At 44.7% G+C, this 25,189-nt stretch overlaps 2 protein-coding genes across 9 annotated transcripts; both read right to left on the reverse strand.

The window, feature by feature from the left end:
• Window positions 1-455: 455 nt before the first annotated feature.
• On the reverse strand, window positions 456-7,945 carry RCAN3 (RCAN family member 3). Of its 3 annotated transcripts, XM_030464538.1 has the most exons (5): window positions 6,856-7,945; window positions 3,196-3,232; window positions 2,185-2,308; window positions 1,458-1,629; window positions 456-1,068 (listed from the first exon to the last, which is right to left on the reverse strand). In XM_030464538.1, exons 2-5 carry the CDS (start codon window positions 3,225-3,227, stop codon window positions 707-709), a joined length of 690 nt encoding a protein of 229 aa, XP_030320398.1. In that variant the 5' UTR covers window positions 3,228-3,232; window positions 6,856-7,945; the 3' UTR covers window positions 456-706. The 3 variants fall into 3 exon arrangements, with proteins under 3 accessions (XP_030320398.1, XP_030320399.1, XP_030320397.1); XM_030464539.1 differs by lacking the exon at window positions 6,856-7,945 and having other exon boundaries at window positions 2,185-2,296; window positions 3,196-3,386; XM_030464537.1 differs by lacking the exons at window positions 2,185-2,308; window positions 3,196-3,232 and having other exon boundaries at window positions 1,458-1,566.
• A 1,607-nt stretch (window positions 7,946-9,552) lies between these two features.
• Window positions 9,553-22,336, reverse strand: NIPAL3 (NIPA like domain containing 3). 6 transcript variants are annotated; one of them, XM_030464411.1, is made up of 12 exons: window positions 21,594-22,336; window positions 20,222-20,599; window positions 18,582-18,650; window positions 18,306-18,477; window positions 18,133-18,192; window positions 17,352-17,497; window positions 16,188-16,284; window positions 15,379-15,514; window positions 15,185-15,273; window positions 14,155-14,218; window positions 13,183-13,277; window positions 9,553-12,497 (listed from the first exon to the last, which is right to left on the reverse strand). In XM_030464411.1, the coding sequence occupies exons 2-12, from the start codon at window positions 20,318-20,320 to the stop codon at window positions 12,298-12,300; spliced, it is 1,227 nt and encodes a 408-aa protein (XP_030320271.1). In that variant the 5' UTR covers window positions 20,321-20,599; window positions 21,594-22,336; the 3' UTR covers window positions 9,553-12,297. The 6 variants fall into 6 exon arrangements, with proteins under 6 accessions (XP_030320271.1, XP_008499789.1, XP_030320272.1 ...); XM_008501567.2 differs by having other exon boundaries at window positions 20,222-20,443; window positions 21,662-21,946; XM_030464412.1 differs by having other exon boundaries at window positions 21,662-21,946.
• Window positions 22,337-25,189: the final 2,853 nt, after the last annotated feature.

Here is a 25,189-nt window from a genome sequence, read left to right on the forward strand (position 1 = left end):
TTATAAATGAAGACCATCTCTGCGGACTGTAGAGGAACAATGTTATAGTTTCAGAGAGGATCACAGACAACACATTTAATAGCTGTATCCACATTTCACTCTGCATAATTCCCTCCTAATGAAGTGTCAGTGCAAAAACCATTGTCCTGTTGGTGCACCATCACCTTGTCCCTTTTGGTGAACCCTCATCAGCTCACAGCAGCAGTAGTGCTGGAGACAAGAGGGAGTCTGTCTGCTCAGCCACCTGTAGTTCTTCCTCCTGTATTATATTCCCTGTGTAGTCATGAAAACTACTGGAATTCAGTTCCATACATGTATTTGTGCCTCATGTCAAATTAAAAACACACACTTGGCATTTCTAAAAGCAAAGATTATTCTCACCTCTGAAGATCACTAGCTGAGGGGGAATTTTAGCAGAAGGAGTAGGTTTTGCTTGCACTTAACACTCTATTAAACTGGAAGCTGTTTGTACCAGTACAGATCAACTTTTAAATGCTGTACAATGAAACTTTGTTAAATCCAATTGTGACAGTGAGTAAAGATACTATTCCAGCACTTGGTACATCACACTGTACAGTACAAAGAAAAGGGGTAACAGCTTTTAAAAACCAAAACAAAACACAACCAGACTTCCTATTTTTTCACTACTTCAAGTCAGGTGGATTTGCTACGCTTGGGGGACAAGTCCCTAAAATTAAAGTGCTTTTCAGAGCATTGGCATCCCAAAGTCTTGAACATGAGAGACAACTACAAGTAAATCTGTTGTCGCTATACAGAACATTAGCAGCAGTACAGACATCAACACATGGGACTCAGGAAGTGTCTGGGGGTTGATACTACCTTGAGCATCCCAGAGTTTAACAGTGCATGGTACCCCCCTACCTCCAGTGCCACAATCAAAGGCTTTTGATTCACTCCGAATGGTTGCAGGAGGCTCTGGGCGCCTGGTCTGCAGGATCTTCTGTTTGGGATTTTTTATTTCATCTTCCTCTTCTGTTTCACTTTCACAGACATGGACAACTACACTAGGAGTTGATTCTGTTCCTGCATGAAGCTCGTATTTCTCCCCTGAGGAGCATCAAACCAAAAGACACACTGAGCATAGCCTCGAGGAACAGCATTAAGCCACTTTATCTCAAAAACTCTTCATGCCATCAGTAAATCAAGCAAAAATTAATTTATTCCCATCTCATGTTTAATTTGCTCGACTTCTACGCTTCACCAGACCTGACAAGAGTTTTAAACCAGTCCCCTTTTCTAATAGATTATACTTGGAATACAATCAACCTTTTTACTGACATTTAAAGGGAGGGAAGAAGTATTGTAGAAAAGTTCTTGTGGAACACTGAAGACATCAGCTTCTTCTCACAAACCAAAGATAAGTAGAAGAACTGCCTTGACAGCTATTCTTGAAGTTTTGAGCACAACAAAAGCAGTTTGTTTGTCACTATTCCTACCTGGTCCCAACTTGGAGACAGCACAAAGCAAGTCATAGTTTATCAGGGGAGTTGCATCTTCACTCTGTTTCCATCCAACTGGTGGAGATGCAGGTGGAGATATCAGGAACTGTTTAACAGGTTGGGGAGGAAGGAGGTAAGACTTGTCACCTATTTCACTGGATACCTGCACCTGAAGGCAAAAACCAGGAGGTACAGAATGACAAATATTAATTCTCTTTTTACTTAGTCTACTTCCACAATTCATGCCCATGTATTAGTGAAGCTTAATTTACCCTAGCTTTAAAAATAAAAGTATTGGAGCTTTTGTCAGTTCTTGGTGTGACACCTTGGGGAAATCCTTCAGGGAAGAAACTGGTGTGTGTAAATGTTGACAACACAGCTGCATGAGACATGTGGAAGCTGCTAATCATCAAAAATATATCTGTCAAACATCTACTGTAGAAATCTTTGGATTCACTGATTTTCTTTCAGCACAGTTCTGTTTATGGCTGTGGGAAGATAATCTCTGTCACTACTCAGTGACTGTTCCACATTAATTACAACTCTGTGAGCTCAAGCTGAAAAGCAAAGTTATCCCCTAAAGCCTGAATTTCTCAATGAGTGAAAAGAACCCCTCAGTGGGGAAGAACAAGGCTGAAGGTAACTTCAGATTATTTGCTACAAATGAAACTCAGGGGCAAATGTAGAACAAAGAAGAAACAGGGGCAGATGTACAACACAATACCTGTGCAAAGTACAGCTTCAGCTTTTTGCCACTGAAGTCTGTTTCATGCAGTTCTATCCGTGCTCTTGCTGCTGCCTCTGGATTGCTGAAGTTTATCCTCACTCTTCGAAAGCTTTTTAAACAACTGGAATGTAACTTGGTTATCGTTAGACAGTTGAAAAGTGCTTCAAATCTTTTCCTAGAGATGAAAGTACAAAGATTCTCCAAACACAAAATGAACATTTGCACTCAGTGAAAGCACATTTCCCTCTCCCAGGTCCTTTCAGTGTCCTTCATCACCTTCTAAACCTGCAAATTTCAAACTTCTCTGGGTTATCTTCAACCTTCCAAGTCTGGATCCAGTGCTGCAGTATTGCTTTTCCTCACTAAATCCGAAGTTCCAAGTGTAGTGGTGTGACTAGAGAAACTTTACACACAAACTGCCACCCAGCGACAGTTACTGAAAGTGCAGATAAAACCAGGAATCCTGGTCCTTGCCCATGGCTTTCACCCAAGCATCTCCAAAAATACTATGAAAATCTTTAAGGTTTTTAAATTACATAAACTAAGGTACTGGGTGCTTAAGGGAAATTTAGTTTATTACAAGGTCTTTATAAGCCACTTTAAAGGTGTTCAAGTCAGAACACACCACCCTGCAAAGTTACCAATGCTCTTTTAACAGAATTCTTTGTCCTTTCAATTTCCTTTTAGATGTTATTTACACCTGTCCTTGGATTTTGTACCTTGGATAGTGACCAAAAAAAACCCCAAAATGAGAACAGCTTTTCCACAGTAGAAGCACTGTCTATCTAATTAAAAAATTCCAAATGTCAGAGAAGTGTAGAACTATCTGCCTCTTTTGGTAACTGTACTCATTCTGATCAGAGCTTACCAGTTAAATACTTTGGACTGCTTTTTTCCCTCCAATCACAATATGCAGCAAGCACACTGAAAATCCCCCCACAATCAAAAAGGTCACCATCTGTATCTATACTAATACTATGCCCCCAAATATGCCCCTCTCTACCTTACCTTTTCTTCCTGTACCTCAAACACTGCTTCATGAACACTGCAAGCAAAAGAGAAGGTAGGCAAGTCACTTAAATCCATCATCTCTTCCAAATCATCTTCATTTTCTCCAAAATCATCTGTTCCTCTTCTTCTTGATCACTGCTGTAGAGGTCTGACTGGCTGTCACTCCAGGACTTCATAGTATCTCTGAGCATTGTTCACTCAAAGCCAAGTCCTCTTTATGTTCCAGTTCCTAGCAGGGATCTGCCATTCCCAAAAACCAAAACAAAAAGTGTCAAGACACTTGCTAAATATCAACTTACAGACATAAAGAATGCATTATAGGAAAAAAAAAAAGAAAAAAAATCCCAGTTCTTCCTTCCTTTGCCAAAGGATTCAAAGAATTGAGTTCCAAGATCCAGCATGAGGAGGTCCCAAACCCCTCACAATCTGCTACTTTATATTCTGGACCAAAGAAATCCCTGGTACTTCCATGCCTGTTTGGTGTAGGCAGAATGGGGGTGATTTCATAAATGAAAAGATGACAACATACAAAGATGAAGTAGTAAAAAAAAAAAAAAGGCAAGAATGATAGCCAGGTAAACAAAACAATTAAGAAGAGGTCTTTGCTAAAATAACATAGAAATTGGAGAGATCAATAACAAATAAAATGTTTGCAAACAAACACCAGGGAGCTCAGATACCATGGATAACCTCATCTACTGTAAGAGAGGATGGAAGAAAAAAAAGAAAGGAATAAAGCCAACAACCCCCCACCCCAGGATCTAGCTTCTTCCAGGATTTTATTTATATAACATCAAACAATTCCAATAACCTAGGAAGCAGACAGAGATAAAGTGATGGCTACAAGGTCACTACCATTTTGGTGATGGCATGAAGAGCTCAACAGATGTAAGCAAAACTGTCTCATTAGCATCTTAAAATTTAAAAAAAAATTAAACTTGCAGTTCCTATACTGTGAAACAGGCAACCAACAACTACCACTGTATACCCACCTTCAAAATGCACACAGATTAAACCAGACTCTGAGCAGGACAGAGCTGAGATGACAGCCCTGGTGCTCCTGGCCTTCTGTACAGCACAAAAAAAAATCTTCCCAGTAAAACATTTTAGACCATAAATAGCCTTGCTATGTGGAAAATGCTGCTTTTGTTCAACAGCAATTTGTGGTGCTGTGAAACACACCCGATTCTGCCCAGGCATGGGCTGCTGCACAGGAGAGGTGCTCTCCAGCATTTCTGAAGAAGTTTAAGAATCCAGATTTTTGAAGAATTTTAAGAATCCTGACTGAAAACACAGACTGCACCTACCACTCACACAGCAAACTCTCACTGCCTTCAAGTTTCATTGCCTGTGGGTTCATCATGCTGCAGCATTTAAATACAGCAACAAAAAATGCTTCAGTGTAAGTACTTTCTGCCCTGTAAAAAGGAAACAGGTCTCAAATGATGTGTGTAAATGAGACTGGAGAGCTGGGACAGTTTTAAACATCCCATGGATTAGACAGTTTAAACACCATGAAGTAGAATGTTTTGGGTTTTTTTCCTCAACTAGCAAAAAAATGGAATGACCACAAACTGTCCTGCTCCTTTAAAGAGCAAGAGGAGAAACTTGAACATTATTAAGCTGCAGGAAAACAAAGCAGTTATTCTCTTGAATTTCCTGCAAGCAGTCTGCAAGGAGAGGAAGCAATCATAGTCCAAAATTAAGGAAATAGTTCAGCAGCAAAATCAACAATTTATATATATAAGATATAATTTATACTATGGTATTTATTGTTAGCATAAAAAAAAACAAACCTGAAAAGCTTCTGTAGGAAGCACTGAGCTATAAAAGCTACTTCAGTTCTGTTTGTTTTTCTTTTAAGAATGCATCATAGCTCTAGGTTTTTAAGCATGAAGCTACACAGATAATTCTGTATTTTTTTCAGATGTTTTTCACACAAATCACTACCAAAACACCACGGTTAATGAGCAATGCAAGAATACGTAATAGCTTCCATGACATAAGGATGAGACAGCTAAGACTAATGTATGATTGTTAATTAATTGCTACTGGAAACAGTACCGTGGGAAGTGATATTTTAGCAGATGAGGTAGAAATATTTTACCTGTGCAATGATCAGAAAGCAACAGTTAAACTGCTCTGCTTCAGTTTCCCCTCTGCAAAAGGGACATTCTCTTACCTCCTTGGCAAGGTGACAAACACCTAGAATCATAGAATCATAGAACTGGCTGGGTTGGAAGGGACCTCAGAGCTCATCAAGTCCAACCCTTGATCCACTCCCCCCGTGGTTCCCAGCCCATGGCACTCAGTGCCACATCCAGGCTCTTTAGAAATAGCTCCAGACACGGAGAATCCACTACTTCCCTGGGCAGCCCATTCCAATGCCTGATCACCCTCTCCAGAAAGAAATTCTTTCTCATCTCCAACCTAAACCTCCCCTGGCACAACTTGAGACCCTGCCCTCTTGTCTTGTTGAAAGTCTTCTGGCAAAAGAGCCCAACGTCCACCCGGTTACAACCTCCTTTCAGGGAGCTGTAGACAGCGATGAGGTCTCCCCTGAGCCTCCTCTTCTCCAGGCTGAACAACCCAGCTCTCAGCCAATTGACCTCTCAACCTATTGACAAGGCAAGCCTGAGATAAATGAAACCACACAAATGCCAAATAACTTATTACTATCACCCAAAAGTCACAACCATCAATTTCAATAAACAATTCAAAATCATAAGCAAATTCACTGTGTAATTAATACTCATCAGCAGGGTAGTTGGTCACTTGCTCCTTCTTAGATTTTTAGATGAAATGGCCTTACACAGTAGGACTGAATGGATGCCAAGAACTAAAGCCACTTGGATAAGACCTTTCACTAAGTCCCTTCTTCTGAGAATTAATACCTGCTTATTATTTAAACACCAAGTGACAGTTGCCTGTAAACACCTAGAACAAACTCTTCAACTTCCTACAAAGCTTGAGGCCTTCGGAAATGTAAGCAAAGTGCAGAAACGCAGCTTCAAGTTCTTTTTTTCACCTTCCCACCGTCTGGACCCCCTTCCCAGCATCCAGCAGCTGACATTATCGCATCGATTGCCCCAAAACCCCGAATACAAGAAGCAGGAACACCAATTTCCACCTGAAGATTCAAACCTGCTCTCAGGATTTTCTAAACTCAGCTTCAAGCTCGCAAACCCCCAGAAATCTATCCCGGAGGAGTGAACGGGGAAAGGGGGAGCAACAACGAGTCCAAAGAGAAGCCGGGATGTGACAGACAGGAGGTGGGGGGGGGGGAAGGCTGAACCCCGCTCTGAAAACACCCCAAAACCCGCTGTATCTGCCTAACGAGCAACTGCTAAAGGAAAAAAACAACTTCGCCCCGCCCGGCAGCCGCTGAGGGCTCAAGCAGCAGCCGCACGGCGGGACCAGGACCGGGGCGGGGGTGGGGGGGGCTCGGCCAGGCCCCACCGCGCCCTCCGCCAGCACCGGGAGGTGCTGAGAGGTCCTGGGCGGTGCTCAGCGCTGCTCCGCGGGACTGGGCCTCGCCGCCTCTCCTCTCCTCCCCACCCCCCCTTCCTCCGGACGGGACTCCCGAGCAAGGGGAGGCTGAGGGAATGGGGAAGCAACAGATGGCCAGCGGTGGGGAAGGGGGAGGGATGTGCTCACCGTCCTTCTGCTGCTGCTGCTCCTCGGCGGGGATCCCCTCAGCAGCGGCGGAGAAAGGGCGCGGCGCAGGGAGCGGGAGCGCGCAGTGCCCGCCGGCGGCCGTGAGGAACGGGGAGCGGCGGGAGGAGCGGAGCGGCGGGAACGCGGCTGCGTGCGCGGCCCCGCATCACCTCTGGGTGCTGCGGGGAGAGGGGGGGTGTCGGTGGCCCGGATGGACGGTGCGCGGTGCGCATGCGTCAGCCCCATCGCCATCTTCATCCCCATCCCCATCATCGTTGCCATCTCCCATCTCCACGTCCATTTCCATCTGCCTTCCCATCCCCATTCCGAGGTGGGCTAGCGGCTGCCATCGCCTCAGCCCCCGGGTGTGAGGAGCGTCCCGCCATCAGCGCTCCCGCCATCCGCCTCCCCTCCCGCAGCCGCCCCGCGCTTTCTGGGGGGGGGGTGGGTGGGGGGTGTGAGGGGTCTTCCGCCTTCCCCCTCCTTCCCCACGGCCCCCGGGGATCTTCATGGCAAAGGGCACGAAGCGTTTTGGGGAGTGGAGCGGTGTTGTTGTACGCGTATCCATCCTGCAGCAAGGAGAAAGGTGGCCACCCACTGCCCGGCCTCCAGGAAAGGGGGGATTTCCTGGGGTTTTCCCCCTGGGAATGGCCAGAGCTCCGAGATGAGAATCGACTGGAAAGCAGCAAATGGCTCTGGGAAATGCCTCAGAGCCGAGCCGGGAGCCTGCTCCGAATACAGAGGTGGGAAAGGCTCCCTGAGCCCTGAGGGAGGAGCAGCTCCCGGTGTCACCGCAGGACGCTCGGGTGACCTTCAAGGCGGAGGAGAGGACATGGGGATGGCCCTGGTGCCATTCGTGCCGGGCGGGATTTCTGCTGGGAAAAGCCCTGGGATGCTGCTGGAGTTGAATCGGTTTTACTTCGCATTTGGGCTCGGGGCGGTGACAGTGATGACATTTTGTGTCCCTCTGAGTAAATCGTCTCTTGACCCAGCGCTGCAGTGGTTTGAGACAGTGGCCATCTGAGCTGTGTGATAAACAGATGCTGCTCTGCACTTACAGCTAAAGAAAGCACAAAATAAACAAAAAAACCACCCCCCCCCCCCCCAAAAAAAAAGCACAAACCAACCTCCTATTTTGTTGTTCTTGTCGTAGTCAGATTACCACAGAAAGCAAACTTCTACTGAATTTCCCTGACACATTTAGTTCAACAGGTTTGTCCTCACGTGGAAAGCCAGAGGGCAGAATTTTTGACATAAATACATTTTTGTGGTTGAAATGTGGGTTTTTTTCTGAATTTTAGGTAGAGAAAAAAACGCAGAAAGTAACACTAAGCTGGTGACATTTACCAGGCTTGTGATTTGTTCACATTGCAGATCTTTCCCTCATAAGACAACAGGACACAGCAGAATTAATTTCTAGAAAGGTAAGGTGATTCTTACTCATCTGGGTAAGAGATTCTGTGATTTAGATACAGTGCAAATTTAGAAAAGAATTGATTAGGCTCAATTACCTTGGCCTTTCCTTGCTGCAATCACATACTTCAGATCGTCAATACCACATTTTTCCCCCTGCCCAGCAATATATTGCAATATCACAAGCACCCAAGATTTGTATCCATTTTCAGGGGTATTTTAAATCCTCTTTTTGTAGTAGCACCTCTTCTGTAAAATGTATCTTAGTAATGACCCTGACAGCTGCCTTGATTGCCACCTCTTCCCATCCACAGATGTCTCCTACAACAAACTAACCTTTAAATGATGTATGTTAGCAAAATATTACATTTAGCAGAGCCTCTGGAGTTTAGGTATGCTGCTGCTGCTGAAAGTGCAAGTCAGTGTTTAATACTCATTTCCAGGGACATCTGTGGTGTTAACTTTGGTGTTAAAACTGCTCTTTTGGGTTTTCTCCATTTGTGGTTTGGGACCCCAAGAGATACATTTAATTAAGAGTATCCTGGGGGTTAACTTCTGCTTATCCCCCTGGCCTGAAACCCATCTGCTGAGTGTTAATTAGGTTGGCAAGCATTCGATTAAGCCAGGTTATCAGTATTCTTAATTTATGGCTGTTTGTATGCTGTAATGACATTGTTAGGAAATGCCTTTGAGCTGTCTGCTCCTGCAATCAAAGACGGGAGATCCTCTGTTTGAAGGATGACAGCCCCTACAGTGTAGTGTTCCCAACTAACAAGAGAGGTTTTTGCTGTCTCAGAAAGGTGCTGGTGTCTCACTTTCAGTAGTGAGTTGGCTGGCAGGCATGCAAAAATCATGAGTCAGGCCACCAAGAGAATAATGCTTTTGGGTTTGTCATTTGGCTCATCTTGGATCATCATCCCCCTCTCCTATACTTGGATCACATCTTCAATCTCTTCCCCGAAACTGTGAATGCTAAGATTTGTTGTTTTTTTTTAAACCCCACAAAACTAAGATTTTTAAAGTAAATTGCATGATTCCTAAAACCAACAGCAAAAACTTGGGAGACTCAGGTAAAACAGCAAGGATTAGTAATGCTGCAGGCCCAGACATGAGTTGTAGCAATCTGTTCTTCATTTACAAGCATCCTGTTTAAAAAGACAAGTTCTTCAAATGCACACAGGACATTTGGTAGTAAATTAAACTCTGCCTTAACTTTTCTCAAGATATTTACATCTGCTGAAAGTTATAACCAAGAGTATGGAGCAGGCCAGAATTCTATAGATTTTACCAAAATGTTTTATTCAGTTTCATTTCCAAAGGTCTTACCCTAAAAGACAAATAGAATAGACATGCAACAGTGCTCATGAAAAATTAAGCAGGTTTCCTTATGATCCAATCCTGTAAAGCTCAATTTATTTACACATTTTGATGTGAACAAGAGAACATTGTGGGCAGATTGTTTTGTACATTCAGCCAAACACAGGAGTTGTATTCCACAGCATTAAGTTACATGTAAGAGAGACACTCAGGAGGTATTAAGTGCTCTGGTGCACTGAAAAGCCACATGGTGTGGAGGCAACAGATGTCAGTTCACATTTGATAAGGAAGCTGGGAGATAGAGTCAAGGAGCTATCCTACCAGTTCAGTAAAGGAGACAGCAAGTCAGTTGGGTTTTGGGCACACTTTTTCAGCTCTTAATGCTGCACACTTGGAAATCAAGGTGCACTCTGCTGTTTGCTGTGCCCTGCCCTTCTCAGGATGGCTCTGAACAACCACTTCCTGGCAATAAAGCCTGCACGTCAGTCAAGGGCAGATTTTAAATGCTACAGCAACATCTGTAATAGTTAAACACACTTCTTACTGCTGTGAAAGAAGTGGATTTTGTAGCAATACATGGGTTAGCACAGCTTGTTTTAAATCAGTCTGTTTCTGCAGTTTCAGAGCTAATAGGTCAAAACAGCCACTGCCTCACTGATTAAAAGGGGAGAGATAAGGCAAGCCAGCATTCTTGTACCCTTCCCATTCAACCTCCCCTGTAGTGCTTTGGTTTGTATTGTTAATGAACAAAAGCTGCACATAAATTCACAATTGATTGCCAGGGATACAAAACCAAAAGGTAGTAAATCAGTGTCACTGCAACTCCAACAAGATGGATGTTCTGGCAGTATTAGCCCATTAGCATTGTTATCTTACTTAAACACAAAAAGTATTGAGGGGAAAAGAAAAGCTGTTATTTCTTGAGGTTTCATAAGCTGCAGTGTATGAGCTGCCCCTGATAAGATCTGGATTTTGCAGACATGCCAGATTGGTGAAGAAATTTCACATTTAGGTCCACATACAGACACCAGGCATCTCCTCTTTGCAGGGGGAAAGGTTCTGATTTTTCTAAGATGCACAAAAATGTTAAAGCCATCTCAGCTGTTTCTAGATTAAATTATTATTCACAGCTGGCAAAGCAAACATCTGCAAAAGAACAGTCCTGTTGACATATATAACAGCAAGAACCTGGGGTAACTATATACAAATCAATTGAGTTCTTGGGAATTTTTGGTAGTGGGAACAGAAACTGGCCCTAAGTCAATTTAAAATAAATAAATAAAAATGTAAAAAGCCACTGTTACAAGTCCCCAAATCCTCCTAAATGCCTTGGTATCAGAGCAGCCACTTAAAAATGCACAGAACACAAGCACTATTCATCTCAAACAAAGTCTCCTAAAGTTCAGGAGACACTCTACTACCCATACAGTCCAAAACACACCAAAGAGACTTAAAATTCTGTTTCCCAGCAAAATAAAAGCTTTTGGAGAAGATGATCTCAAGTGCCAGCATAACTTGCATATGCCAGGAAATGTTGTACTTTGCCCTTTTCATTTGACAAGTTCCCCTCCCTTGTGTCTATTCTCCCCTCATATCAGCTTCAAGCCATCTCTTGGAAGCTGGAAAGATAAATATCATAAGTACACAATGTCCCATTATTCTTACAGTCCTCACTGAGTGCTGGACTGTGCACACTTTTTTTTTTTTTTGCTTAGGTCAGACTAGTATCCTTTTTTAAGAAAAAAAAAGGGAGGGGATCCCAGCCTACACCATTTAGACCAAACTTTTAACCTAAGGAATGTCAAGACCTTTAAGTGTTTAAGACCACTAAACAAAGTTAGTGAAATCCTGCCTTAACCAGTAAGAAAATAAGTGACAGAGAATTATGACCTCATCAAGAACCACAAAAAATTCCACCAGCTACCAATCACATTACAGTTCTCATTTCTTCTTCTTCTCACACTTAACAGTGTTCCCCCTGCACCATTTAATCCAACCTGAAGCTCCTGCTATGAAACCAGAAAACAAGCAAATAAGCTTTGTTCTCAGCTACCAGTGGTGCTGGAAGAACAATTCCCATTCTCAGTGAAGATGTTCAACACTAGCTAGAGAAAAGTTGTAAAGGAAGTGCCCAAGATTCATATTTTGAAGGAATAATGTAGCTTGCTAACTCTAATCAATTATGCTGCTCTAAAGACACAGTGTCAGTGCTCATGCTTGAAAACTATTGTATTTATTGCCATGTTAAGGTAGTTTGGTGGTCACACTAGAGACAGGAGGATTGAAAGCATTTCTGGAAACCCACCACAGTCTCTGTAGATGAAAGGTTTCAATCCTGCCCTCCTCTCTCTGCGACCAACTCTTAAAAAAAACTGTTTGGAGATCAAACTCGTTCCCAGCAGGACTGAAAATTGCACTGTCACTTCTCTTCCCACAGTTCTGTGATCTCAGGGTTTTCATGCTGCCATGATGCTGCACTCACCATTTCATGCTTCCAGGCAGCAGCTTTCAATGGAGAACTGTGAGTTATTCAGTGTTTCTTTCAACTTCTCAACTGTAGAGAGTTGTTTATTTTAATAATCAGCCTTGAAAGTGAAGTTTGAGACGAGCTTTAAATCGTATCAAGGTTGGCTTTACACTGGCTTATGTTTTAATGGGGAAATAAATAAAGGTCCTACTTCTGCTGATTCAAATCAGTTCCTTAAAGGTCACTCACTCCTTCTTGCTGTGCTCCAGCACCCGGTAAGGTGGAGCAGAAACTCCTTTGGAACCATGCTGCTCCTGCACGATGGGCAGTGTAGCTGGAGTGTAAATTTCTGGCATGTTGTCATTGTTCTCTAGGGCACCATAGGAAAAAGAAGCTTTGAGGTCAGGCTGAACTGCAATCCCTTTATCATGCATGTTCTGCATGCCTGAAAAGAGCAAAAGCAGAGATTCAGTGCTTAGGAAGAAAAGTGCATTCTTCCTGCACTCTGTTAAATCAGTAAATTAAAGTGTTTGTGATATGCAACTCATTGAGTGTTAAATGAAAGGCATCATGGTTTTTCTGCTTAGCACTAAATCAACTAATGGAGAAATAAGCTTCAAGTGAATGAGGGATGGCAGCAAGTTATTTCTCAAGTGCTGCACATTTCTACACAGTTCCCCAAAAAGAGAGAGACTAGCTGTACTTCCTGAAAGAAATTTGGGCTCCCCCTGACTCTACCTCTTGCTGCATACTTCAGCCTTCCCCAGGAATCAATTCTTCCTGCTGGGTGATGAACCCAGCCCAAGCTGAGGCTCAAAACTGCTTCATCTTCCCAGACAGCAGCCAACTGCAGAAGTCTGTTCTGACACAATGTGACATCCTCCTGGTGTCAGAGGAACCAGGATAAAGTGACATCTAAGTGGGACATCACCCCATTTCTGCTCCATGCAAAACAGGGACATATCCCTCACAAGCAACAAACAAACAAACAAGAGAAGGGAAAACCAGAAACCACCACAGCTGACTGAGACATCTGGATTAACTTAACAGAGCCCAAAGCTTCACCTTCCACTGGGAAGCCCAACACTTACAAGAGAAAGGCTGAAAATCCACCATAGCTTTTCTGTTACCTGGCATAGCATCCATTGATATGTAAGGTTCGAATGGTACAGGTTTCTTCCTGTTTCTTGTGATCAGGAAGACTCCTAGAAATGCTATGAGGCACCTGAGAGAGAAAACAAGATCCACTGAGGTAACTGTGAAAAGGGAGAGGAGCCAATACTGGATGTTGCTTCTTCTAGGTGCCCATCATGTAGTACCAGAGAAATTTTAGAACTGGAAGCAAAAGAATGGTGAAGTCAAACTGACAGGGAACTGTCTAAACTGAATAACCCTCTTCTACAGGACTGAAATCCACCCAGTCATCAGATCAGTTCCATCTTTATCAAAACAAAGAGTTTTCACATTCATTAATTAACCTTGACTAGCTAAAAGGGAAAGGAAGCAAATCAAAAGTTGGTTTTCTTTGATGAATTTCCAGGCTATAGCAGCCTAACCTTTTGAGAGGCTTCCCATAGGTAAACACTTAACAGTCAAGCTTGATTTTTACAGCATGTTGACAGAGAAAGGCACAGCTCATAACATTAATCTCCCAATTGTGGTTTTTTTTTTCCTGTACTAACCTGAAAGACATTTCAGAATGTCCCATGATTATGAAAAGGTAATCACAGCAAGACACTGTACCAGGATTCAATACTGAATTACACAGCCCATGTTTTACTGATCATATCTGCATTGTGTGAGTGCCCATGCCCTAAGAAACAGGATTCCAGTACAGGCAGTAAGGGATTTAATGTTTAACGTTGTACAATTATGTGTAACCTTGCATTACACAATTCCTCTAGAGCATCCATCATCACTCAGATAAAAGACTGAGCTCTACAGGCCATTGTCTAACAGAGAAAGTGGTTTAAGTTTGTCCTCCTCTCCAAGACAATATGTACCTCCAATATATCTTGAGTGACAGGTAGGTATTTTTAAAAATTTAAGTCATATGAAGTAATACTATCTAGCTTTCCATTAAAGAAACTTGAAACACTTACCCAAGTGCAAACATACATATATGGAGAACATCTTCACCAGTGAAGTCCAAATAAAAAGTTGCTCCTTAAAAAGAAAACAGAAAACAGTTGCTTTCTTAAAAAGAAACTCATGACACCATTCTTCCCAACTTATATGAGCCATCAGTGCTACAGCTCCAGCATTAGTCCTCCCCCAAACCAAACCATGTCAAATTCCTATCTTTATAGTCAGCACCTTTGTGGTTTTTTAACAATCTTAAAATAGGAAATGGTGACCTGGTTTTTACTTTAACACTATTGACAGATCTTTGAGAATTTCACTACCAGAATAAAGCGACAATATATATAATAGTTATATTAAATATAATATTTATATTAAATATAATAGTTATGTTAAATATAATAGTTATATTTGTGTAACTAACACAGATGCAAGAAAATTTGTCCAGCAGCACAGCAAATCTTTCCACACTGGGGTAGCACACAGCTTGGAAATAACCATTAGCCATACAGCAGGTCATACTCTGATGACACTGAAGAGCATTAAATCTGTAATTTAGAGGGGAAGCTATTGCCCTCATATACCTCACAGAGCATTACTGTTTACACAGCTCATATTTGTCACTGTCAAGCAGATGCACTTTCTTCTGTCTTAAGGTTTTGGGGGTTTTGTTTGTTTTTCCCAGTTTTGCTCCTCTGTCTAGAACAGCCTTCTAAAGGCTGCTCATCAGGGTTGAAGCCTAAGGTAAGTTAAAATGCTTCATCTTTGTACAAAACTATTCCTGTGTGGGCAGGGTTGACATTGGAGTAAACTGTTCAGAAAGAGAAGTGTCTAAAATAGTAGCTGCATGCTAGACTATCAGGAAGAGAGAATTGTAACACCTCTGTACAGGGGAAGCAAATGTGTTTATAACCCTTCTAACAAAATTTAGATAAAATTACACAGTGAGAAGTTGTAGCTGTGTATTCAAGTTCTGTCTTCCAGAGGTCCATCTAAGAGCATGCTCAGCCTTCAGGAAGGACCAGCACACTGATTTTTCTGGACTCTTACCTGCTGTGATGGCTACAGTAGTGGACAGGATATAGCTGGTGCTGGCAATCTGAGAGGAGTCATAGAGCTGGGAGGCTTGAGCTAAAAACCTGCAATATAACAACAGACAAGAGGTTGATTTGGGAAGGATGTGCACAGTGTGAAGCAGTTACCAGGGCCAGGTCTTAGAGACAAAAAGAGAGTTAATGTCTTACGTTGCTTGGAAGATGGCTGTAGCAATCATGCACACCAACATGATGTAAAATATGGGGTAGTCGAGTTGTAAGTTTCCTTGGATGGAGACAACAATCATTCCTGCCACAGCCTTCACTGTCACAGCAGTCATGGAACCTGTGAACAGCCCCCAAGATGCAGCTGAAACACTGACACATGCTCATGGGACAGGAACTCTGCAAACAAACCCCAGATCTGCAAGAACTTGAAGCCTTCTTTCACCAGGGCAAACAAGGGATGGAAACTGAATACTTCAGCCCCAACTCTGCCAGTTTTATTCCCAACAACTTCACCACGCTGACCTTCAAGAAATCATCAAAAAGCATCATTTGACCCCATGCCCAGAGGCTCTCCCAACTTAAAGAGGGAGATGCTGGCATAGCAGAGTATTTCTCATTTCTTTAGCCATGCAGCAAATCTTCCCAGAGCCAAAAAGATTCTTGTAGGTCAAATTCTCTCTTTTAGCCACCAAATCATCCACTGACACGATAAGACACCATCCCATGCTTTGCTTGCACAGCTTCAAATCTAGAACACTAATAAATACCTTGCACTTTCTGTAGGTTCATCATCCTTGTGGGAAATAACTCTTCATTGCTCAAAGATCACTTGCAAAGATACTAAACACCACTGCAAGGTATTAGCTTTATCTAATTTGTAGTACCATTTCTGGAGTGGACTGGTGCATTTTATGACACTGATCAGGTCAATATAATTCCCTATAAGCCACAGATGACTCAGTTTACTCCTACAAGCCAGAGTTACATCTTAGAAGCTCATATCAACTTACCCAGCAAAGCTACTAGCAACAGAATAACTACAATGTAGTTTGCATTTCTCTCCTTGTAAAAATACAGTAGCAGGCAGAATATAATGATCTCCACAAGCTACAAAAGATAGAAATGAGAATATTAAAAGATGCAGCATGTATGGGGTTGGCAATAAATGGGGTTCTGAGCCAGTCAAACATTAGAACTACACAAAAGGGCAAACTGAAGGTAAATGAGGATCTCACTCAATCACAGATCAAGTTCTGCATAATCTTAAATTATAATCAGATGAGATATTCAGTTGCTTCTTGCAGAACAGGAAATGTGGGACACTTTTGACATTACATTCACAGTAAAGCTGCAGTTCACATAATCCTGACTGAATATTCACATCAGAGACCTCAGCCCATTTCCTGTAACAAGGTTCTTCCAGTGATCCCTGCAGTACACATCTTTAAGGGCTAAACTCATCTCCAGTAAAAGCCAAGAGATTTCACAGATTTTTCAGTGAGAGACTGATGGCTCCAGAGGAAATCAGAGTAGGAAAAGCCCAGAGGTAAGCATAGAATTTGGACACCTCTGGAGCAGTTGCCTTTACAGAATAATGTTTTCTGCTGCAAAGCATAGCTCATCTCTTCACAGAAGCCACTCTAAGGCAAATCATTTTATAATATGCAGGAATTTTTTGATCTTGTTTATGTTCTCATGTTTATGAGGTCTTTAATTGGTTGTAAGCTGCACTTTAAGTACTTAAAGATGTTTGTTAAATCCTACTAATTTTTTCTGCCTTTTTTTTTTCTCATAGTCTTCTTAAATGAGAGACTGATAGCTCCAGAGGAAGTCAGAGCAGGAAAAGCCCAGACGCAAGCACAGAATTTGGACACCTCTGGAGCAGTTGCTCTCAGCTTCCATCAGTACTGCTGCCACAGCAGGGACAGAGCAACCTATTTTAAAACTTCTCAGGGCAAGATATTTAAGTCCTAACAGAATAATTCAGGATAAGAATGGGAGAGTTCCACATCGTACATGCAGCATGGGAGTGACCCCAGGAAAAAGCTGGCACAGGCTCATTAGCAAGTCCAAGGAATGTTGATAATAAACCTAAGGAAAAATAATGCTCCAAATGAAACTCCCAAGGAGGCATAGAGGACAAAAACTGTCCCATGCTTTATGGGCCATCTTACCATGTACAACAGAAATGGCCAGCTCACTAAATGCCGAGTGATGTTTTCTCCTGTCATCTTCTCATGACTGTTAGGTCCAAATGTTATCAGCAGATAAGTTCCAACAATTGCCAAACCACAGCCTACAAAGGACAAAACATAACGTCCTTTGGCAAGCAAAGGAGAAGAAAAAAGAGAGAACAAAGTCAGTGGGTTAGTGTGGATGTAAGGAATTAAGATCACCATGAATGACATTGTGCACATTCCTCTGCCCTTCACACCCCACTTTGAAAATATTAGAACCAAAAAAGGCTGTAGGCAATCTGTGTGCTGCAAGTTGAGGGAAAAAAATAAAAAAGCCCATACCAGGTAGCATCTGCTAAAAAGCCAGGAGCTACAAGTTCTAGATCTGGGGCTTCTCCTGCCTGGCACTGCCCACAACCCATCTTCTAGGAAATGGGAGAATGAACACACTCAGCTCATACTTGTCCATGTATAAAATTCAGCTGGTTCACTTGCATTCAAGGCCCTAGGCTGCAGCTTCAGCCTGGAGAACCATGATTCTCAAATCCTGCAAACAAACCATTCCCACATATTTCTAAAATCTGGGAGATTCAGCTACAAGTCAAAAAAAAGCCCCCACAAAATCCATTTTTAACAGTGGATGAAATGCTACATTTCTTTGAAGAGGTACTATAGCTAATGGAGATCCTGCCATCCCTCTGGCTCTTGAGAGACCATGCTAAGTGTTGGACAGTTTGTAAACAGAGAGGGAAAAATGAAAAGAAATTGTGAAACTTACTCAAAAAATCCTTGGGCTTCCATTTTTCTTTAATAAATATAATTCCTATGATTGCACTAGCTATGAAAAAAAAAAGGGGGGGAACAGGGGAGAAACAATGAGTTGTGTATTAGTCCAGTGAGCAGCAATCACACACTGGAACACACACAGACTTTTCCCTCTTTCTGCCTTACCTATAACTGAGACTGCACTGAGTGGCACAATCAGTGAAAGAGGAGCAAAGGCATAAGAGGAAAACACTCCCAGTTCACCCAGCACCAGCAGGAACAGCCCACACCACCATGTCTTGGTTTTGAAGTAGGCTCGGGGGTCTTTGGAACCTGCCAGTCGGATGTGGCTGTATTTCTAAAAAAAAACAACAAAACAAAGGCAAAGAATCTCTGGTCTGCTTGATGCTTTTTAATGCAGGATGCTTGAGGCAGGATCAATATTTGCTTCATGATACTCACCTGGAGGTTGAGTGCAATACTGATAACAAGATGGCCAAAAATAGCCAGTAATGCACCAATCAAGTTCTCCTGGAAAAACAAAGTAAACACACAGGTATTAAATTTAGCCACTGAACCCTGAAGGAAATTGGAGCTTTTTGCACAACCTGGAAAAGAGCAGTCTTTCAAAACAGCTCCTAAATCAATAAAATCTGTTTATCTTTGTCTCTTTCTATGGGATCTAGGGCAGTTCAGTGAAGTTCCCTGGGGCTGTGTTCCAAATCTGTGAAACACAAGTGAAAGACAAACCCTTCCTTAACAGACACTTTCTACAAGAGAAACTACTGTGCATATATTTGCATTCCAAGCAGTTTCTCAGAGGGGAAAAAGATAAAGCTAAACACAATGACAGGTTCACTTGTTCTTCCCTCTGAAACACTCTTTTCATAAAACATCCCTTGCCCTGAAATCCAGCAGAGGGTGGATCAGTAACCTCTGCATCTTGTGGGTCACATTTTAAGAACTATTCTGCTCCTCTTCACTTACAGCATCTGCTGGTTCAGGAGGTAATTCAGCCCATTTGAGGAGGCAGCCTGACTATCCCAGATTTTATGCTGCTTTTTATATCAACCAGTTATTCCAAGCAAAAGGCAACTGACAGCACCTCCTAGCAGGCTCCCAACCCCTTCCATATTAGCATTCCCACCTCAGCAAGAATTCTCACTGAAGACAGAATTTGAATTAAAAAAGATGTAAAGCAGGCTGAGTCACAAAGGAAGCATACATTTGGAGAGAGTAGAAGAGCCTGAGGAGGAGTCAGCCCATTTAGCCTTTGAGTTCTTCCAACAACCACCCTGAACTCATCAGATGCCACTTCTCATTTCATTTCTCTAAGTACTCCCTCTGATTTATTTGGGAGAACTGAGCTCACATCCCCATGCCTCCCTCCACACTAGGTATGTCTTGACTTTCTCATACACGGTAAGAAAAGAACTTAAAAGTTTCAAGTTCTTATCAGTGGAACAAGAAGCTTTTTATCAGGGTTTATGAAAATAAGATCCACCCAAGCAGCCTCAGTCAAAACCACGAGTTGTTTTCCCACAACAGGCAGTCAAGTTGGCAGAAAAATGTGTGACCACACATGTAGCCAGAGCTCAGCAGCTGGTTCAGCAGTTGGACTTCAGGAGACTCAGAGGAGTTGGTGCCTCAGCTGAGAAGCCCCTGAGTACAGCCCAGATTCAGGATCAGCTTTTGTACAGCCTGGTCTGGGAATGGCTCCATTTCCAGTTGGAGCACAGGGAGGAACTACAGCAACACATCCTGCCTCAGCTGCAGGCTCCCTGCAGGACCATGGGCTGAGCCACCTGAGATTAAAGCATCTGAATATGCAGCAGCCCAGACCATCTGGTCTTAGTTACTGATGTATGGGTTAGTCTGAAAATTCCTAACAGAATTCTGCACTTTGTCTGCCTTTTCCAGAGACAAAATTTCTCTTTCTTTCTTTAACTGCTTATATACACAGCATGTATTGCACTGGGATCTCCAGGCATGGATAAATGCACAGACAGTACACACTTTCTGAGAAAAATTAACCAAAATACAGTGGCATTTTCAGCTCACTGGAATAGTTATGGCCTCCTAGGGATAGACTGGGGTCTGACCTTGTAAGAAAAGGAGTCGGTGTGTGGCTGCACAGAAACTGCTGCTGTGGCCAATGGCAGCTGCTGAAGTTGCAGATTTGGACTGTTGCCTCCTTCCATTTTGGTTGATTGGCGTGTTTGCTTTTCTTTGATGCTGAAACTTCTTTTTAAAGAGACCTGAACCCTGCTGCATCCACCTCATCTGAAACTTGGTAGCACTTCTTCATATCCATTTCCTTTTGTCTGTTCAGTGAAGCACAAAAAAAACATTCTCTGTAGCCTGCCTGCTGCTTTTCTCCCCCCAGCAGGCTGCACTGAGACAGGACAAGCACTGCTGGCAGTTTAGATGAGACAGTATTTCCAGCCCATCAGTGGGGCAGCAATTCCTCCAAGGTGATGCTAAGGGGAGGGAGAAAAAAAAAAAGAATTAAATCAAATGAACGCAATGGTCTGAAACTTGCAATAAAATCCTGAAGGAGAAAAGTCCTTGCAATCAAACTGACCACTGCACATATCAGCAGGGAAAGTAAAGTTCAGATGCTTTCTCACCAAAGTCTGAATCACAGAACTCACACAGACCTTGCTTTACACACTGGCTCAGCCCCAAGCATGACATCTTCAGCTGGCATTTAACATCAGGCCTTGCCATTTGGAAAGTTCTTATCAAAAAGCCTCTGAAGCCCTCCAAGCCCTGCTTCACATTTCTCTGTTCAGGACACAGCATTCATTACAGCAGTCACACCATCCCCACGTGCTGGGGGTGCCAGTGCTGCTCTGCCTGCAAACTGAGGTCATTTCAGTGTAAGTGCTGCGAAGAAGAGTTTGGAAGCACAAATCCTTCGAGCCAGACTCTTTGGAGGTGTCTGGAAAGCTCTGCTCCCAGCAAACCCATCTCAGGTCCTTACAAACTGGAGTGGCTCCTTTGACCAAAGACCTCCAGGACCCCCAGCAATGGATCCCGGTGGAAAAACCCTTCAGTACAGAGGGAGATGTTGGTGTGAACACTGCAGGGGTGTGATCAAGTGTCTTTTTGGGTCTCCTCAAAGAGAGATGAAATGGCTGGGGCTCAGCAGGTCTGGGGTCACATCCTCAGGTAGCAACCCCCATCCCATGCTCAGCTCCCGAACTGCAAGGGCCAACGAGGGATTATTACAACAACCCCGAGGTTGTCCCAGTGCTCCAGCACCGAGGGGACAAGGCTCGGGGGACATCATCAGCCCCGTTGTGCGGGGAAGGCGGGGGACAAAGCCGCCTCCATCCTCAGGAAGCCCTTCCCGGGCAGTGCCGAGCCCGGTTGAGGGTGTCCCCGGGGGACTTTCAAGCGGCCTTACCCGGGGCCGGATCTCAGCACCACTTTGTTCCCGATTAAAACCTCGCAGAACCCCGCACTCACCTCCTCCTCCTCCCTCAGGGAGCGGCCCCCGCGCTCCGCCCCCGCCGCTCGGCCCCCATCACCCGCACCTTCGGCCCCCAACTCCGGGGCTCGGCCCAGCGTCGCCTTCGCTCCTTGCCCGGCCCCTGCGATTTGCCGCCAGCCCTGTCACTCCGGGTTCAGGCAGCGGTTGCCACCGGGGAATGGCTGCCGGGGGGGATGCCGGGCGTGGCCTCGGGGCCGAACCCGTCGCAGGGTCGCGGGGAGGAGCCGGGTTCCGCCGCTCCTTGCGGGCGGGGCTGTGTCGCTCCCGGAGCCTCGGTGCTGTGGAGAGGAGGGGACGTTTCCCGGCCCGGGGTTCCACGCACAGCGGCCGAACCCCCCGCTCACCCGGCGGGGCACATCCCCCGTCCCGTCCCCCTCGCACCGGACCCCGGTGGGGTCGTCCCCGCCGCCGCCGCCACCTTAAGGTGCATGCGCACGGAAACTCCTCGGCGCCACCTTAATCAAAGGACGCGACCGGCGGCTCTGAGAGCTCGGCTGTGATTGGGCGCCTGCCGGCAAAATAACAGGCGCAGCCATTGGGCGGCAGCTGGGTTGGACGTTGCCTCAGCCGCCGGTACTGAAGACCGGAGCGTCCCGATGCGCACGGTCAGGCATCGGCAGGGCCAGCCCGGTACCGGCAGGGTGAGCGCGGTACCGGTAGGGTCAGCCCGGTACCGGCCGCACGGCGCTGCCTCAGTCGGTGAGGCACTCATCAATCCCGGCATGCCCCGCGCCAGTGGCGGGCTGGTGACGCACTTCCGGCAGCTCCCTTGCGGGAGTCGCCTCAGGATCGCTCCTCAGGCTCCCAACTCAGGCTCCCCCCTCAGACTCTCACCTCAGGCTCCTCCCTCAGGCTCCCCCCCTCAGGCTCCCCCCTCAGGCTCCCTCCCCTCCCGCCTCCTGTCACCCCTTCTCGGACCCCCGAGCACCCGTCCTGTGCACAGAGAGCTGGCGGGGGATGCTTCAGGGGACTGCGCGGAGAAAACAAACCCGTTCCACCTGTGCATCTGGTGGCAATAAGTTTGAGTAGCTGAGGGGCCGTGGGTTTTGTCATGGTGTGTCTGTGGAAACAAAAAACTTGAAAACCTGTCGTAGCTTCTACCTCACCAACTCTGGGTTGTTGCCATGTCCCAGACACAGGCTTTGATTCCCAGCCTCCGGTTCTTGGGTAGCACCGAGCAGCAGCTCCACGGCCGGAATTCACCACAGGGTGCTGAGTCCTCCCTCGGATTTTCAGTTTAGAGAGGGTGAGTCCCATGGAGTGAGTTGTTAAAATGACTGAGTAATTAAGGACAACATGCAGAAGTGATTTAATAGCAGTCACCCTAACAACACATTCATAAACAGCAGTCCTTCAAAGGACTGTTTTTTTTTTTCACCTTTGATTCTTGAGCAGGGAAATTAAGTGCAGAAATGACTGCTGAACACTGCATAAATGTCAATTTGCCTTTATCTTACACAATTTATATAAAATGAAAGTGCCATTGTAGTTGCCTCTTTCCTGTGTCTCCATACTTAAGAATTATTACTGGCATTTCTTTGTAGGTTTCAAGATTTCCTCCAGTCCTCATAAACACCATAGGGAAGTAATCTCAAACTCAGGAAAAAAAGGGATTTAATTCTCAGAGATCTCAGTATAGCCAAGTGAGTAACAACACTGCTTTGAATCTCTTTGCAACTCATAATGATCTTGTTTGGTAACAATGATAGCACCTAAGTTTAGGTCAAGGCTGCTAAATCAACTTTATAATCACGACTGGGAACAGGATGAGAAAAACCAGTCAAGGTATATTATTGCTTTAAACCTTGAAATTGCTCCACAGGGATTGTCTGAACGATCTCCCCATCTCTCACCCACACAGCTGTGGCCCTGGCCCCATTTTTTGAGCTCCCCAGGACACATTTCTACTGCATTTCTTCTGAAAATCTGGAGCAAATTCAGTCTGAGCAGCGGAGTTAATGGGTGTGTAGTGGTGGTGCAGGATGACTCCTTCTCTTTCCTGCTGTTTTCCCTGATTATTCCCAGATTTGTAGGAATTCTATTGGTACTTCTGCGGTCTGGCCAGCAGAGGGGAGCAGACAGATATTTTAAAACCAGACTTTCTCCAGTCTGCACTCAGCAGTTTCTTTTTTAAGTCCGGCCAACACTGAAAGGTGCCAAGGGCCTCCTGGGCTTTCTGGATCCAGCCTTCCAGCTGCTTCCTCTGCTGGTGGAAAGAGGAACCCATGGTCCCTGCTAGCAGTCTCCTGCTGTCTGGAGACTACGTGGTAGCCCCAGAACTCTGAAAATTATATACACGAAAAATTCCTGAAACTTTGTGCTCTGGGTATGTAAAGCAGGTAAATCAAGGAAGCATTTGGCATCTTCCCTCTTTCTTCTGCCTGTGGCATCTTCTCTTTCTTCTCCTGCCTTTGATCTCTTCCTCCTTGCTTGTCTCTCCCATCTCAGTGATATCAGGAGAATATTATCTCAGGATTGAATAACAGCAATCAAGGACATAAAGGACAAAAGATGAGGGAAAATGATCAAGGTAGAGAAGTTGCTTAAATGCCTTCTGTAGGCGCCATCAGTCTGTCTGGTCAGCTTCCAGGAGTTCCCAATGACCTGATGCTAAGTTCTGACTAAAAAAGCAGAGGCAGAGTCTTAAGGTGGCTTCCCAAAGCACTCCCTTCCCTTTGAGAATTTCCTCCTTGAAGGGCGGAGCAGGCAGGGAGCCAAACCACAAGCTACACAAGGGCTTGGCTGATTCTTTCTTAAAGCTTTATCCCTAGAGAAAAGTTGCTGCAGCAGGCAGGGGAGGGGAAGCATTAGGTCCATTAACACCAGACTGTTTGGGGGCTGCTGACTTAGTTGCCTCCATCAAAAGCACTTGACTGTGTCAGCAGAGGCCATTTTGGAACACATTCCTTTAGCAGGGTAGTCAGGGATAGTTGAAGGATGGTCAGTCAAGGTTACCTACTTGTAATTTAGGCAGTGTAAAGAGCTTATTTACTCCTTACTGCCTGACCTAGAATACCTACCAGCTGAGCTGACCCACTCCTGTAACTCTGCAAAGTTTACCACTGTCTTCAAACATCCATTCTGGTACCACGGGACTTTGCAAGGTGGTTCTGTTGGACTTCCCTCACAACTCAGCACCTCGAAGCATTCAGAGGGCACAGAGGTGTGTAGTCACTTCAGCAAGAGGTAAATTTCCAAGGGTGTGGAGATGTCTGATCTCCAATAACTTTCAACACCACTGAGGTGATGCTGGGCATGCCAAACCCTGAGCTGGATGCACAGGATGGGAGAAGGGCTCTGAAGCTGTTTCCCTGACACGTGCACTCCTGGAAGGTGCTCATCAGGAACGTGCTGCCAGAGGAGTGACTCCTCTTTACAGAGCAGGGCTGAGCATGGGATGCATTCCAAGCCTCAGCAGGCTGGTCAGCCAAGCCTGGGCAACAGGGAATGCAGCTTGCAGATGCAGTTTTTTATCAGCTGCTTTGCTGCAACTTTAATAGCCAGTTCTAGCAAACTGGCCCAATCTTGCTTCCCTCAGCACAACCTTCTCATCCCTGGAGCACAGGGTGGA

Source organism: Calypte anna, chromosome 23 (assembly GCF_003957555.1).
Source record: "Calypte anna isolate BGI_N300 chromosome 23, bCalAnn1_v1.p, whole genome shotgun sequence".
Lineage (NCBI taxonomy): Eukaryota > Metazoa > Chordata > Aves > Apodiformes > Trochilidae > Calypte > Calypte anna.

Coding starts and splice junctions, on each gene's coding strand:
- RCAN3 (XM_030464537.1), bottom strand. CDS start 7,137: ATGGCAACGATGATGGGGATGGGGATGAAGATGGCGATGGGGCTGACG. Junction 1,567..6,855: donor GCAGCAGCAGCAGAAGGACG/GTGAGCACATCC, acceptor CCTGTTAAACAG/TTCCTGATATCTCCACCTGC. Junction 1,069..1,457: donor TGTCTCCAAGTTGGGACCAG/GTAGGAATAGTG, acceptor GATGCTCCTCAG/GGGAGAAATACGAGCTTCAT.
- NIPAL3 (XM_030464411.1), bottom strand. CDS start 20,320: ATGGAAGGAGGCAACAGTCCAAATCTGCAACTTCAGCAGCTGCCATTG. Junction 17,498..18,132: donor GAAGCCCAAGGATTTTTTGA/GTAAGTTTCACA, acceptor TGCTTGCCAAAG/GACGTTATGTTTTGTCCTTT. Junction 15,274..15,378: donor ACAGCCATCTTCCAAGCAAC/GTAAGACATTAA, acceptor GTTATATTGCAG/GTTTTTAGCTCAAGCCTCCC.